General features: G+C 43.3%; 1 protein-coding gene across 4 annotated transcripts in view; it reads left to right on the forward strand.

Annotated features, from left to right (window-relative positions):
• Nucleotides 1-48: 48 nt before the first annotated feature.
• The window catches only part of lin52 (lin-52 DREAM MuvB core complex component), a 94,467-nt gene continuing 79,858 nt past the window's right edge, over nt 49-14,657 (forward strand). Inside the window, exons 1-2 of one of the 4 annotated variants that reach the window (XM_072273686.1) lie at nt 49-188; nt 10,225-10,299. In XM_072273686.1, coding sequence (XP_072129787.1) covers nt 170-188; nt 10,225-10,299 — 94 coding nt within the window. In that variant the 5' untranslated portion in view covers nt 49-169. Of the gene's footprint in view, nt 189-2,432; nt 2,516-10,224; nt 10,300-14,657 lie in introns of those variants that run through there. The other 3 variants (XM_072273716.1, XM_072273696.1, XM_072273706.1) reach the window with 3 other exon arrangements.

A 14,657-nucleotide genomic window follows, 5' to 3' on the forward strand; every position in this document is an offset into this window, starting at 1 on the left:
ACCGCCCCTCGAGCATTCAGTGAGTTCATTTAAGCGTTATTTAGCAAAGTCTACAGTTGCGTATTTCTGGTTTGAGATCAGAACTTATTTTATCATCTGGAAGTATTAATATAATGGCGAGCTTTTTCCACATTCGCTGACGTGTAGGTCATGTGACGGTGCTGAGAAGATGGCGTCGCCGAGTGCGGGTAAATTCTAATTTGCTTTTGAGACTGAGAGAAAGTGCGTGTGAGAGCCGTCAGTGTGTTGGTCCGTACCGTGCCCTGGAGGCCGCTATTCGTACGTTTCTGAGGGGAAGTGAGACGAAAGAGACACAGATTCCTTCTGTCTCGTAAAAAAAGTTAATTTTTTTCTTTTCGTTGGTCTCCACAACAACCCCCCCCCCAACGTCAGCATTGACTAGAAGCTGTCAAAACATAGGTACTGCTTTGCCAGTGGGAATGGTGATTGAAAAGTGGATCAAAACTTACAGCCGTTAGTGTGGGTAATAAATTCCCTTCGCCCAGAGGGCGTTATTACCGGGCAGAGTTGTAATTACAAGTTAAGGTTGTTATAGAAACATAGAATAGTACAGCACAGTTCAGGTCCTTCGGCCCACAATGTTGTGCCGACCCTCAAACCCTGCCTCCCATATAAGCCCCCACCTTAAATTCCTCCATATACCTGTCTAGTAGTCTCTTAAACTTCACTAGTGTATTTGCCTCCACCACTGACTTAGGCAGTGCATTCCACGCACCACCCACTCTCTGAGTGAAAAACCTTCCTGTAATATCCCCTTGAACTTCCCACCCCTTACCTTAAATCTATGTCTTCTTGTATTGAGCAGTGGTGCTCTGGGGAAGAGGCGCTGGCTATCCACTCTATCTATTCCTCTTATTATCTTGTACACCACTATCATGTCTCCTCTCATCCTCCTTCTCTCCGAAGAGTAAAGCCCTAGCTCCCTTAATCTCTGATCATAATGCATACTTTCTAAGCCAGGCAGCATCTTGGTAAATCTCCTCTGTACCCTTTCCATTGCTTCCACATCTTTCCTATAGTGAGGTGACCAGAACTGGACACAGTACTCCAAGTGTGGCCTAACCACACTTAATTGCGAATAGACGGGTGCCTTGTCTGATTGACGCAGGTCCAGAGTTAAACCATTCGACTCATTGAGTCTGCTCTGCCATTCAATCAATTTCTTTTTCAAACCAATTATCCAGCCTTCTGCCTGTAACCCTTGAGCCCCCAATCAACTATGAAGCTGTCAATCTCTGTCCAAGTACACCCAGTGACTTTGGGCATAACCCTCCACAATCCTCTGTGACAGCGAATTCCACAGATTCATCACCCTCTATCTGAAGAAATTCCTCCTCTTCTCAGTTTTAAAGGGATGTCCCTTTATTCTGAGGCTATGCTTTCAGATCCTGGACTGTCCTGCTAATGGAAAGCCACTCCTTGTTCACTCTATCTGGGCCTTCCATAAACACAAGGAATTTTGTACATGCTGGAAATCCAAAGCAACACACACTGGGAATCAACAAGGAATTCTGATTCCCATTCCCATTTTGACAGATTGGTCCATGGCTTCATCTTGGGCTACGACAAGGCTACTCTCTGGTGGAGGAGCCACGCCTCGTATTCCGTCTGGATAGTCTCCAACCTGATGGCATTACTTTGATTTCTCACGTGGCTATTTTCTGCTTAACCTTCAGGTTTTGATTGCCTTGTTCATTTGATAACAAAAATAGATTGTGCTGTCTGGTACTGTAATGTTTGATTATTAGCTTCACAATCTTGTATTCTTTTGATTTTGCTACAAGTTCATTGCTTATTGTTATTGATAACAGACTTTAGCATTTAATATACATCACCTGAATACCATATTTGGTCTCCAAAATTTTTTGCCCATTTGATCTTTTACTGGACACGTCATTGGTCAGGACACAACTTATTGCCTATTCTGCCCAAACCCTCTTGCTCCTGAATTGTGAAGACATCATTGAAGAATCAACCATATTTTAGTTTGGCTTTTGAATTTTAATTTCCCAGCAGCTGTGTTACAAAATAATACAACCAACTTGTCCATGCCAACCAAGATGCCCAGCTGAGCTGGTTCCTTTGGCCCATATCCCTCTAAACCAGGGGTTCCCACCCTTGGGTCCACGGACCCCTTGGTTAATTGGAAGGCTCCATGGCATAAAAAAAGTTGGAAACCCCTGCTCTTAACCTTTCCAATTCATCTACTGATCAAAAACTCTTTAAAAATGTTTTTGTTGTATGTGCCTCAATAATTTCCCTGGCAACTCTTCAAATCACACTGTGTCGAGAATTTGCCCCTTTGGTCCCTTTTAAATCTCTCCCTTCTGCCTTACACCTGTGTTCTCTAGTTTTTGATTCTTTTTTTCCTGGGGAATTAAGGTGTGTGTACATTTGCACTATCTAGATGTCTTGCACTTCTAAAAGGTCACTCGTCAGCCTCCTACGCTCCACAGACTAAAGTCCTATCTGACAACCTCTATAATGGACGCCCGTGAGTTCTATTTACATTCTCGTAAATCTTTAGTCTTATTAGCTTGAAGATGTATTTGCTTTAATGGATTTGGCCTCACCAACATATTATGTAACTCAGTGGGTTTCAATAGGTACATTTAATGTCAGAGAACTGTATACAATATACGTCCTGAAATTATTTTTCTTTGCAAACATCCACGAAAACAGAGTGCCCCAAAAAATGAATGACATTTAAGTATTAGAACCCCAAAGCCCCCCAACTCCTCCCTCCCATGCATAAGCAGCAGCAAAGCAATGACCCCACTCCTCCACAACGTAAAGTCCAAACTTCCATTCTCTATACCCTGAATGACGAAGGACAGCATGCCAAATGCCTTCTTCACTACCTTGACTATGTGTGACAGCACTTTGAAGGAACTATATACCGTAATATTAGGTCCCTCTGTTCCACAACACTTCCCAAGGTTCTGTTCACTGTGAACGTCTTACCCTAGTTTGACTTCCTGAAGTGCAATATCTTAAATCTATCTGAATTGAATGCCATTTGCCATTCCATGGTCCACTCTCCTAACTAATCAAGATCAAATGTAGGTCCCCTACAGACAGAAACAGGTGAATTGATTATGGGGAGCAAGGACATGGCAGACCAATTGAATAATTACTTTGGTTCTGCCTTCACTATGGAGGACATAAATAATCTTCCAGAAATAGTAGGGAACAGAGGGTCCAGTGAGATGGAGGAACTGAGCGAAATACATGTTAGTAGGGAAGTGGTGTTAGGTAAATTGAAGGGATTAAAGGCACATAAATCCCTAGGGCCAGATGGTCTGCATCCCAGAGTGCTTAAGGAAGTAGCCCAAGAAATAGTGGATGCATTAGTGATAATTTTTCAAAACTCATTAGATTCTGGACTAGTTCCTGAGGATTGGAGGGTGGCTAATGTAACCCCACTTTTTAAAAAAGGAGGGAGAGAGAAACCGGGGAATTATAGACCGGTTAGCCTAACGTCGGTGGTGGGGAAACTGCTGGAGTCAGTTATCAAAGATGTGATAACAGCACATTTGGAAAACGGTGAAATGATCGGACAAAGTCAGCATGGATTTGTGAAGGGAAAATCATGTCTGACGAATCTCATAGAATTTTTTAAGGATGTAACTAGTAGAGTGGATAGGGGAGAACCAGTGGATGTGGTATATTTGGATTTTCAAAAGGCTTTTGACAAGGTCCCACACAGGAGATTAGTGTGCAAACTTAAAGCACACGGTATTGGGGGTAAGGTATTGATGTGGATAGAGAATTGGTTAGCAGACAGGAAGCAAAGAGTGGGAATAAACGGGACCTTTTCAGAATGGCAGGCAGTGACTAGTGGGGTACCGCAAGGCTCAGTGCTGGGACCCCAGTTGTTTACAATATATATTAATGACTTGGATGAGGGAATTAAATGCAGCATCTCCAAGTTTGCGGATGACACAAAGCTGGGCGGCAGTGTAAGCTGTGAGGATGATGCTAAGAGGATACAGGGTGACTTGGATAGGTTGGGTGAGTGGGCAAATTCATGGCAGATGCAATTTAATGTGGATAAATGTGAAGTTATCCACTTTGGTGGCAAAAATAGGAAAACAAATTATCAGAATGGTGGCCGATTAGGAAAAGGGGAGGTGCAATGAGACCTGGGTGTCATTATACACCAGTCATTGAAAGTGGGCATGCAGGTACAGCAGGCGGTGAAAAAGGCGAATGGTATGCTGGCATTTATAGCGAGAGGATTTGAGTACAGGAGCAGGGAGGTACTACTGCAGTTGTACAAGGCCTTGGTGAGACCACACCTGGAGTATTGTGTGCAGTTTTGGTCCCCTAATCTGAGGAAAGACATCCTTGCCATAGAGGGAGTACAGGGAAGGTTCACCAGATTGATTCCTGGGATGGCAGGACTTTCATATGAAGAAAGACTGGATGAACTAGGCTTGTACTCGTTGGAATTTAGAAGATTGAGGGGGGATCTGATTGAAACGTATAAAAGCCTAAAGGGATTGGACAGGCTAGATGCAGGAAGATTGTTCCCGATGTTGGGGAGGTCCAGAACGAGGGGTCACAGTTTGAGGATAGTGGGGAAGCCTTTTAGGACTGAGATTAGGAAAAACTTCTTCACACAGAGAGTGGTGAATCTGTGGAATTCTCTGCCACAGGAAACAGTTGAGGCCAGTTCATTGGCTATATTTAAGAGGGAGTTAGATACGGCCCTTGTGGCTACGGGGATCAGAGGGTATGGAGGGAAGGCTGGTGCAGGGTTCTGAGTTGGATGATCAGCCATGATCATAATAAATGGTGGTGCAGGCTCAAAGGGCTGAATGGCCTACTCCTGCACCTATTTTCTATGTTTCTATGATCCCTCTATAATCTTTCATAACCACCTTCACTGTCTGTGATACTTCCTATTTTTGTGTAAGCATTACATTTGCATCCAAATCATTCATATAAATGGCAAACATGTTGCACTGGATTCTGCACTTGTATCTCCCTTTCAGTAGTTCAGATTTCTGAGTACCAGGTAAGGAACTTAACTACAATGCTATTGTTCCCTGCAGTAGGTTAGTCTTTTTTGAAAAAACAATTGTTGACTTGTATGCTATAATTACAGCCTCTTCTCCAAGGAGGTGTTGGCTGTGGCCTGGAATTATTTAATAGTACAAAATAAAGACACAATGCTCATCCTTTGAAGTGAATACTGAATATCATCTGCATATACTGATCTGTTTAACAAATGGAGTGAAATCTGGTTTACATTAAGTTCACAAAAGATAGTAAAAGTCTGAAATTCTCCCCATCATAAGCCACTGAAAATTTAAAAACTGGGACGGTAAATAGATAAATGGGTTCATCCAATGAACCATACAGGGAAGTTGTGATATAACCATAAAATTGTAAAAAGGACTTGGACAATTGGCATTTGTTCCCAGTGGGGGGGGGGGGGGAACACAACTAGAATTGCTAGAATTGTTAAATTAGAAATACAAAATTCTGCAAAAATTCGATTAACATTGGGGCAGAGAGATGAAAGATCAATATTAGTTCTGTCCTTTCTCCTCAAGTGCTGAATAAGTGCCTTTGATCTGCTGAATATTTCCAGAAGTTTCTTTTCATCTGTTCTAACAAACTTGAACATTTCTTGTACAATGCTGCTTACCAATTGGCTATATATAAACTAGTTTGATCAAAATTTTGAAGTTATCTTTGAAACAGTCCATATAACTACTTAAAATGCTTGTCAGTTATGTAGTTGTAGCCAATATTTTACTACATGGGTGGGGCTAAATTTCTGAAACCTGCCTGTCAAAATCATATGTATATATTTTTTAAAAAATTGCTTATCACCACAGTTAATTTGCTAGTAACCTATTTAACTCTTTCATGGTAATACTTACGTGATTTATTGAAGTTAATGGATGTTGATGTAGGGGTAATTTCTGCTTTTGTTTGGCAAGCATAGCCATAGAAGAGCAAAAGTATTTACAATTTGCTGTAGAACTCAAGTTGAGGTTTATTATAGAAATCTACAGCATGTTACAGACCCTTCGGTGCACAATGTTGTGCTGACCTCTTCTCAGCCCAGTTCTGCTTCCTATCGATGTCCTGCTGTAACCTCTGACAACTCTCCAGACTATCCACAACAATCCCAACTTCTGTGTCATCAGCAAACTTACTAACTCACCCTTCTACTTCCCCATCCAAGTCGTTTATAAAAGTCACAAAGAGGAGGGGTCCCAGAACAGATCCCTGTGGAACACCACTGGTCACCGACCTCCATGCAGAAGACGAACTATCTACCCTTTGCCTTCTGTGGGCAAGCCAATTCTGGATCCACAAAGAATGTCTCCTTGAGTTCCATGCCCCCTTACTTTCTGAATGAGCCTTATCAAATGCCTCACTGAAATTCATATACACTACATCCACTGCTTTACCTTCATCAATGTGTTTTGTTACATCCTCAAAGTATTCAATCAGGCTCGTAAGGCACAACCTGCCCTTGACAAAACCATGCTGACTATCCCTAATCAGGTTGTCTTTCCAAGTGCTTATATATCCTGCCTCTCAGGATCTTCTCCAACAACTTGCCCACTACTGAAGTAATACTCACTGGTCTATAATTTCCCGTGTTATCTCTACTCCCTTTCTTGAACAAGGGAACAATATTTGCATCTCTCCAATCTGGTACTGCTCCCGTCCCTGTTGATGATGCAAAGATCGTCTCCTTCCATGCTCCCCATGGTAGCCTGGGGTATATCTTGTTCAGAACCAGCGACTTATCTAACGATGCTTTTCAAAAGCTCCAACACATCTGCTTTCTTAATGTCTATATGCTACATCATTTCAGTCCGCTGTAAGTCATCCCCACAATTGCCAAGGTCCTTTCCCCTGGTGAATACTGAAGCAAAGTATACCTTCGTTACCTCTTCCAACCCCATGCATATGTTTCCACTATCGCACCTGATTGGTCCTATTCTCACGCGGCTCATTCTGTTGCTCTTCACATACTTGTAGAATGCCTTGGTGTTTTCCTTAATCCTGCTTGCCAAGGCCTGCTCATGGCCCCGTCTATCTCTCCTGATTTCATTTTAAAGCTCCTTCCTGGCAACCTTGTAATTTTCTAGAGCTGTAACAGTACCCAGTTTCTTGAACCTTTCATAAGCTGTTCTTTTCTTAACTAGATTTTCTACATCCTTTGTACACCATTGTCCTTTACCCAACCATCCTTTCCTTGCCTCGATGGAACATACCTATGCAGAACACCATGCAAATGTTCCCTGAACATTTGCCACATTTCTGCTGTGCATTTCCCTGAGAACATCTGTTCCCAGTTTATGCTTCCAAGTTCCTGCCTGATGGCTTCATATTTCCTCTTACTCCAATTAAATGCTTTCCTAACTTGTCTGTTCCTATCCCTCTCCAGTGCTATGATAAAAGAGATTGAGTTGTGATCACAGAGAGATCTGACACCTGACCAGGTTCATTTCCCAATACCAGATCAAATACAGCCTCTCCTCTAGTTGACTTATCTACATATTGCATCAGGAAACCTTCCTGAACACACCTAACAAACTCCACCCCATCCAAACTCCTTGCTCTAAGGAGATACCAGTCAATATTAGTAAAGTTAAAATCACTCATCACAACAACCCTATTATTATTGTACCATTCCAGAATCTGCCTCCCTATCTGCTCCTCGATGTCTCTGTGACTATTGGGGAGGTCTATAAAAAAAACCACAGTAGAGTTATTGCCCCCTTCCTGTTTCTAACTTCCACCCACACTGACTCAGTGGACAATCCCTCCATGACTTCCTCCTTTCCTGCAGCCTTAATGCTATCCCTGATTAGTAATGTCACACCCCCACCTCTCTTGCTTCCCTCCCTGTCCTTTTTGGAACATCTAAAGCCCGGCATACTCAGCAGCCATTCCTGCCCCTGAGACACCCAAGTCTCTGTAATGGCCATGACACCATAGTTCCACGTATTGATCCACGCTGTAGGTTCATCTGCCTTGTTTATGATGCTCCTTGCATTAGAGTAGACACATCAATAAGCCATCTGGCTGAGTGCATCTTTGCTCTAACAACTGCCTGTCCTTCCTCATAACCTCCCTACAAGCTGTCTCTACCTCTGCACCAACTGCCTCTTCATTTTGGTTCCCACTCCCCTACAAATCTAGTTTAAATCCTCCCCAATAGCATTAGCAAACTCCCCCCTAGGATAGTCATTCTCCCCCCCCCCCCCCCCCCCCTGTGTTCAGGTGCAACACATCCTACTTGTACAGGTCACCTCTTCCCCAGAAAAGATTCCAATAATCCAAGAACATGAAACCCTGCCCCCTGCACCATTTCCTCAACCACTCATTTGTCTGTGCTATCTTCCTGTTCTGACCTTACCTAGCTAGTTGCACCAGGAGTAATCCAGAGATGACCACTTTGAAGGTCCTGCTCTTCAGCCTCCTTCCTAACTCCCTAAACTTACTACACAGGACCTCTACCCCTCTCCTGTCTATGTCATTGGTACCAATATGTACCATGACTTCTGGCTACTCAATCTTCCCTTCAAGAATATTCTGCAGCTGCTCAGAGACATCCTGACTCTAGCACCCAAAAGGCAACACACTATCTTGGTGTCTCTTTTGCTGCCGCAGAATCTCTTATCTGTCCCCCTAACTATTGAGTCCCCTATGACTGTTGCTCTGTCTGACTTTGCCCTACCCTTCTGAGGCTCAGAGCCGACCACAGTGCTATTGGTTTGGCTGCTGCTGCCTTGCCCAGATAGCTCATCCCCATCATCAGTATCCAAAAGGGTATACCTGTTGTTGAGGGGAATGGCCACACAGGGATCCTGCACTGACTTCTTTCTCCCTTTAACTTCCTCAGTGTTCACCCATCTACTCCCTGAATTCTCAAAAGTCTTATCTATCAATTCCTCTGCTTTCTGGATGATCCGTAGCTCATCCAACTCCATCTCCAACTTCCTAATGCAGTCTTTCAGGAGCTAGAGTTGGCTGTACTTCCCGCAGGTGTAGTCATCAGGGAGACTATCAAGTTCCTTGAATTCCCACATCCTACAAGAGGAACATTCCACTGCCATATCTGCCATCCTGCCTGCACTGTACTGAGATCAAATCAGCAATAATGAAAGGAAAAACCTACCATTATCTGTTTCTTTGGCCTCGATTTCTCAAGTCAAAGTCTTTAAGTTCCTACTTTGACTCTAGTTCCTATTCCGACGTTGGCCACACTTGCTAGACCATATCTCTCTTGTATGGTTTAAAAAATAAGAAAAAACCCACACAAGGAGAAAGAACTCACTGCCTTTGGTGGTGCTCACACAAATTTGCTCCATAAATTTAATAGTGATCCTCTTATATCAAATTTGAAGGGATCATTGGTCCCATATAACTCACACAAAATGCTGGAGGATCTCAGCAGGCCAGGCAACATCTATGGAAAAAAAGTACAGTCGACGTTTCAGGCCAAAACCCTTTGGCAGAACTGATGCTGCCTGGCCTGCTGAGTTCCTCCAGCATTTTGTATGTGTTGCTTGGATTTCCAATATCTGCAGATTTTCTCGTTTATGGTTTGATTACTACTCTGCGAAGTCTCTTCCAAGGATGCCTACCCTGAAGAAGTTTAAATCTTCCCTTTCGGAGTTCAGTGAAACCCTCTCTCACTGCTCTCCTGCTGTGATCCTTGCTGCCCTCCAACTCTTTGACCATGTGTTTACCCAGACCCACTACTACAGCCATGTATCCTTTCTGGGAACATGTCTTTGCCGCCAGTTTATAGCACACAGTTTCCAGATTTGTTTACAAGCTGCTCGATTTGGACCCTCCAAGGACCCCATGTACTTGCGTTCCATTGACTGCTTCTCCCATGCGTTCTGTGCGCTACGGAGTCCTGCTGAAGGGTTTCGGCCTGAAATATCGACTGTACTCTTTTCCATAGATGCCGCCTGGCCTGCTTGAGTTCCTCCAATATTTTGTGTGTGTTGCTTGGATTTCCAGCATCTGCAGACTTTTTTCTTGTTAGTGGTCCCATATGCTAGATGTAACATTTTTGAATACATTAACTCTTCATTTAATTTCTCCAGGCCAAATTAATTATGCAAAATATGTTATTCCACTACTGTTCAGAAATTTAATGGCATTGGCCCATCAAGGTCTAACTCGTTATTTCTGCTTCTATGTTATCAGGTGCAGACTTGGAGCAGTCGTTGCTGAGTTTTGAGAAACTAGACCGAGCTTCACCAGATTTATGGCCAGAACAAAGTAAGACACTATTGCAATGATTCAAATAGGTATCAGACAGATCCAATAGTTGTGTTAAAATGGTTGTCTGGTATTGACATCTAAATGTAGAAGGTGATAGTACCTGCAGTGGACTATGAATGTCCCCCACATGGAATAATTATGGGAATTCATGCCACATAATTTAATGTCTAGGGAAGATTGAAGACTAAGGAAGACTCACAGCAAGTCAATGGTATATCACAGAAGATCCTGAAGATTTGCTGTCTACCAGATTTGAGTGCTGTATAACCAATCAGCATATACCATAATTCAGTTACCATCATTGAGTGAGCAGTGTCACCACAACAACCTCTCACTCAATTTCTGCAAGACCAAAGAGCTGATTATAGACTTCAGGAGAAGGAAACAGAAGTCCATAAGCCAGTCCTCATTGGAGGGTCAGCAACTTTCATTTCCAAAGTGTTATTATTTTGACGGACCTGTTCTGGCAGCACATAAGAGCAATTATGAAGAAAGCACAGCATCACTTCGACTTCCTTAGGAGTTTGTGGAGATTTGGCATGCCAGCTAAAACTTTGAAAGAAGTTCTATGGATGTGTAATGAATAGTATATTGACTGGCTGCATCACAGACTGGTATGGAAGCACCAATGCCTTTGAAAGGAAAATCCCACAAAAAGTAGTGGAAACAGCCCAGTGCATCATGCACGGAGCCCTCCCAGCCGCTGAGCCCATCTACAGAAATACTTCCTCAGCAAAACAGCATCCATCATCAGTGACCCCCAGCAACCAGGACATGCTCTCTTCTCATTGCTGCCATCAGGTAGAAGGTACAGAAGCCTCAGGACTTGCACCACAAGGTTCAGAAACAGATATTACCCCTCAACCATCAGGCTCTTGAACCAAAGGGGATAACTCCACTTGCCCCATTATTGAAATGTTCCCACAACCAATAGACTCACTTTCAAGGACTCTTCATCTCATGTTCTTGATATTTATTGTTTATTTATTTATTGTTATTGTTTCTTCTTTTTGTATTTGCAGCATTTGTTGTCTTCTGTATTCTGGCTGGATGCCCTGTTGGGCGGTCTTTCATTGATTCTGTTATAGTTATTATTTTATAGATTGTTGAGTAGACAAAAGAGTCTCAGGGTTGTATAAAAGTAGAAGTAAAGGCATCCGTTAGTCTTGCGAGACCATGGATCTGCACCTGGAAAGTCTTCACTCTCCAAGGCGCAGGCCTGGGCAAGGTTGTATGGAAGACCAGTAGTTGCCCATGCTGCAAGTCTCCCCTCTCCACGCCACTGATGTTGTCCAAGGGAAGGGCATTAGGACCCATACAGCTTGGCACCAGTGTTGTCGCAGAGCAATGTGTGATTAAGTGCCTTGCTCAAGGACACAACACGTTTCCTTGGCTGGGGCTTGAACTCACGACCTTCAGGTAGCTAGTCCAATGCCTTAACCACTTGGCCATGTGCCCACACTGGGTTGTACACGATGACATGTACTTTGATAATAAAATTTACTTTGGACTTTAAGGAGTTGCAGTAGCTGGAACTATGAAGCCAACAGTCAGTCTTGACAAGGATGTTCCTGGTAATGGTGTGTTTGAGATACAAGGAGAGACTGGATTAACAAGGAATTTTTTCCCTGGAGTATAGGAATCTGATGGCCTTTGGAAAGGTTTATATAAGGGCAGCATGGTAGTGTAGCAGTTAGCATTACGCTGTAATAATGCCAGCATTCGGGGTCAATTCCTGCTGCTGTCTGTAAAGAGTTTGTATGTTCTCCCTGTGACTGCATGGGTTTCCTTCTGTATTACAAACATGTATAGGGTAGTGTTAGTATGTTGTGGACATATTATGATGGCATCCATTGGTCTCGTGAGACCATGGATCTGTGCCTGGAAGGTCTCCAGGGCGCCGGCCTGGGCAAGGTTTTATGGAAGACTGGCAGTCACCCATGCAGCAAGTCTCCCCTCTCCACGACACTAATGTCGTCCAAGGGAGGGGCAAGGGCCGATACAGCTTGGCACCAGTGTTGTTGCAGGAGTTGCCAGAACAAGGTTGAAGGCGACATCGGACTGCCTTAGGGACTCCAGCTCCAGATTTGTCCTCGGGATTTACTCCCGAAGCCTCTCCCTTGTGTGGGTATGGCCACAAGGCAATGGAGGTTTGAAATCAGAGTTTTCCCTCTCTTAGATGGACTGCCTTCTCAGACTGACGAGCTCCATCTACCCAAAATACTGTGTTGCTCCAGAATCATGGTGACACTTGTGAGTTGTCCACAGAATATTCTCTTAGGACACAGTTCACTGTATGTGACAAATAAAAACACTCTTTAAAATCATGATGGGCACAGATAACGCGAATAACCAGTCTTTTTCCCGGGGTAGTGGAATCCAAAGCTAAAGGGCATAGGTTTGAAGTGAGAGAAAAGATTTAAAAGGAATCTTATGAAAATTTTGTTTCAGAGTTTGGTACACATTGAAACGAGCTGCCAGAGGAAGTAGTAGAGATGGTATAATATTGACATTTTATAGCACTTTGAACAGGTATATGGGGCAGGAAAAGTTAAAGTAATATGGGCTAAATGGGACTAGCTTAATTTGCCAATTTGGTTACTGTTGATGATTAGGGCTGAAGAGCCTGTTTTCCTTGCTATGTAGCTCTGTAACTCCTAAGAGAGACTTCCTTAGAAGCCCAAAGAGGCCTTCAGAACAATGTGTCAGCCATGTTTTGTGAAGACTAAAGCAGACATCGGGCAGTAGTGTATGGAACAGCTGAATCTCTAGGGATTCTACCACTGAGCTTGAAGTAAGAGGCTGCCACCACAGCCCTATACTCGGTGACCACTTGGAGAGGAAGAAATGAGTACCTCAGGGATGAATTTAATGCCCCTAATTGTATGCACAGCGCAGTTTGGAAACCTTGTATTCAATAAAAGTGGACTGAATTGTACAGGGCAGTTGCATTCTTCATAATCACCATGGAATTGCAAATAAATATATTCTACCGCAAGTGATATTCTTAATAGTACAAATTACTCAATGACTTATAAGTGCCATGCTCTAAGATTAGAATATGCAGACATATTTGACATTCTTTTATTTTATTTGAAGTATATGGGGGGGGGGGGTGGTAATCCGGCACACTCAGAACTTTGGTGCTGGATTGAGGGATTTTTGGGACCATTTAATGTCACTGCTTTTAATACTTTATACTTTATTGTCGCCAAACAATTGATACTAGAACATACAATCATCACAGCGATATTTGATTCTGTGCTTTCCACTCCCTGGATTACAAATATTAAATATTAAAAATAGTAAAAATTAAAAAATTAAATTATAAATCATAAATAGAAAATAGAAAAATGGGAAGTAAGGTAGTGCAAAAAAACCGAAGGGCAGGTCTGGATATTTGGAGGGTACGGCCCAGAGCCGGGTCAGGATCCGTTCAGCAGTCTTATCACAGTTGGAAAGAAGCTGTTCCCAAATCTGGCTGTACGAGTTTTCAAGCTCCTGAGACTTCTCCCGGAGGGAAGAGGGATGAAAAGTGTGTTGGCTGGGTGGGTCGTGTCCTTGATTATCCTGGCAGCACTGCTCTAACAGCATGCGGTGTAAAGTGAGTCCAAGGATAGAAGATTGGTTTGTGTGATGTGCTGCGCATGTTCACGATCTTCTGCAGCTTCTTTCGGTCTTGGACAGGACAACTTCCATACCAGGTTGTGATGCACCCTAGAAGAATGCTTTCTATGGTGCATGTATAAAAATTAGTGAGGGTTTTAGGGGACAGGCCAAATTTCTTTAGTTTTCTCAGGAAGCAAAGGCGCTGGTGGGCCTTGGCAGTGGACTCTGCTTGGTTGGACCAAGTCAGGTCATTTGTGATATTGACCCCGAGGAACTTAAAGCTTTTGACCTGTTCCACTTGCGGACCACCGATGTAAATTGGGTCGTGCGGTCTGCTACTCCTTCTGAAGTCAACAATCAATTCCTTCGTCTTGCTGACGTTGAGGGATAGGTTATTGTCTTCGCGCCATGCCAGCAGGTCCTTAATTTCCTCTCTGTATTCAAACTCATCATTACCCGAGATACGACCTACAATTGTTGTGTCATCAGCAAACTTATATATTGGGTTTGATGGAAACTTGGCTACACAATCATGGGTGTACAGTGAGTACAGCAGGGGGCTGAGTACACAACCTTGTGGGGCACAGGTGCTCAGAGTGATTGTAGAGGAGAGCTTGTCCCCTATTTTTACAGCCTGGGTCCTGTCTGTGAGGAAGTTGAAGATCCAGCTGCAGATCTGAGTGCTAAGGCTCAGGTTCCGGAGCTTAGGAATCAGTTTATTTGGAATGATGGTATTAAAGGCAGAG

Source organism: Mobula birostris, chromosome 1 (genome assembly GCF_030028105.1).
Source record: "Mobula birostris isolate sMobBir1 chromosome 1, sMobBir1.hap1, whole genome shotgun sequence".
NCBI lineage: Eukaryota > Metazoa > Chordata > Chondrichthyes > Myliobatiformes > Myliobatidae > Mobula > Mobula birostris.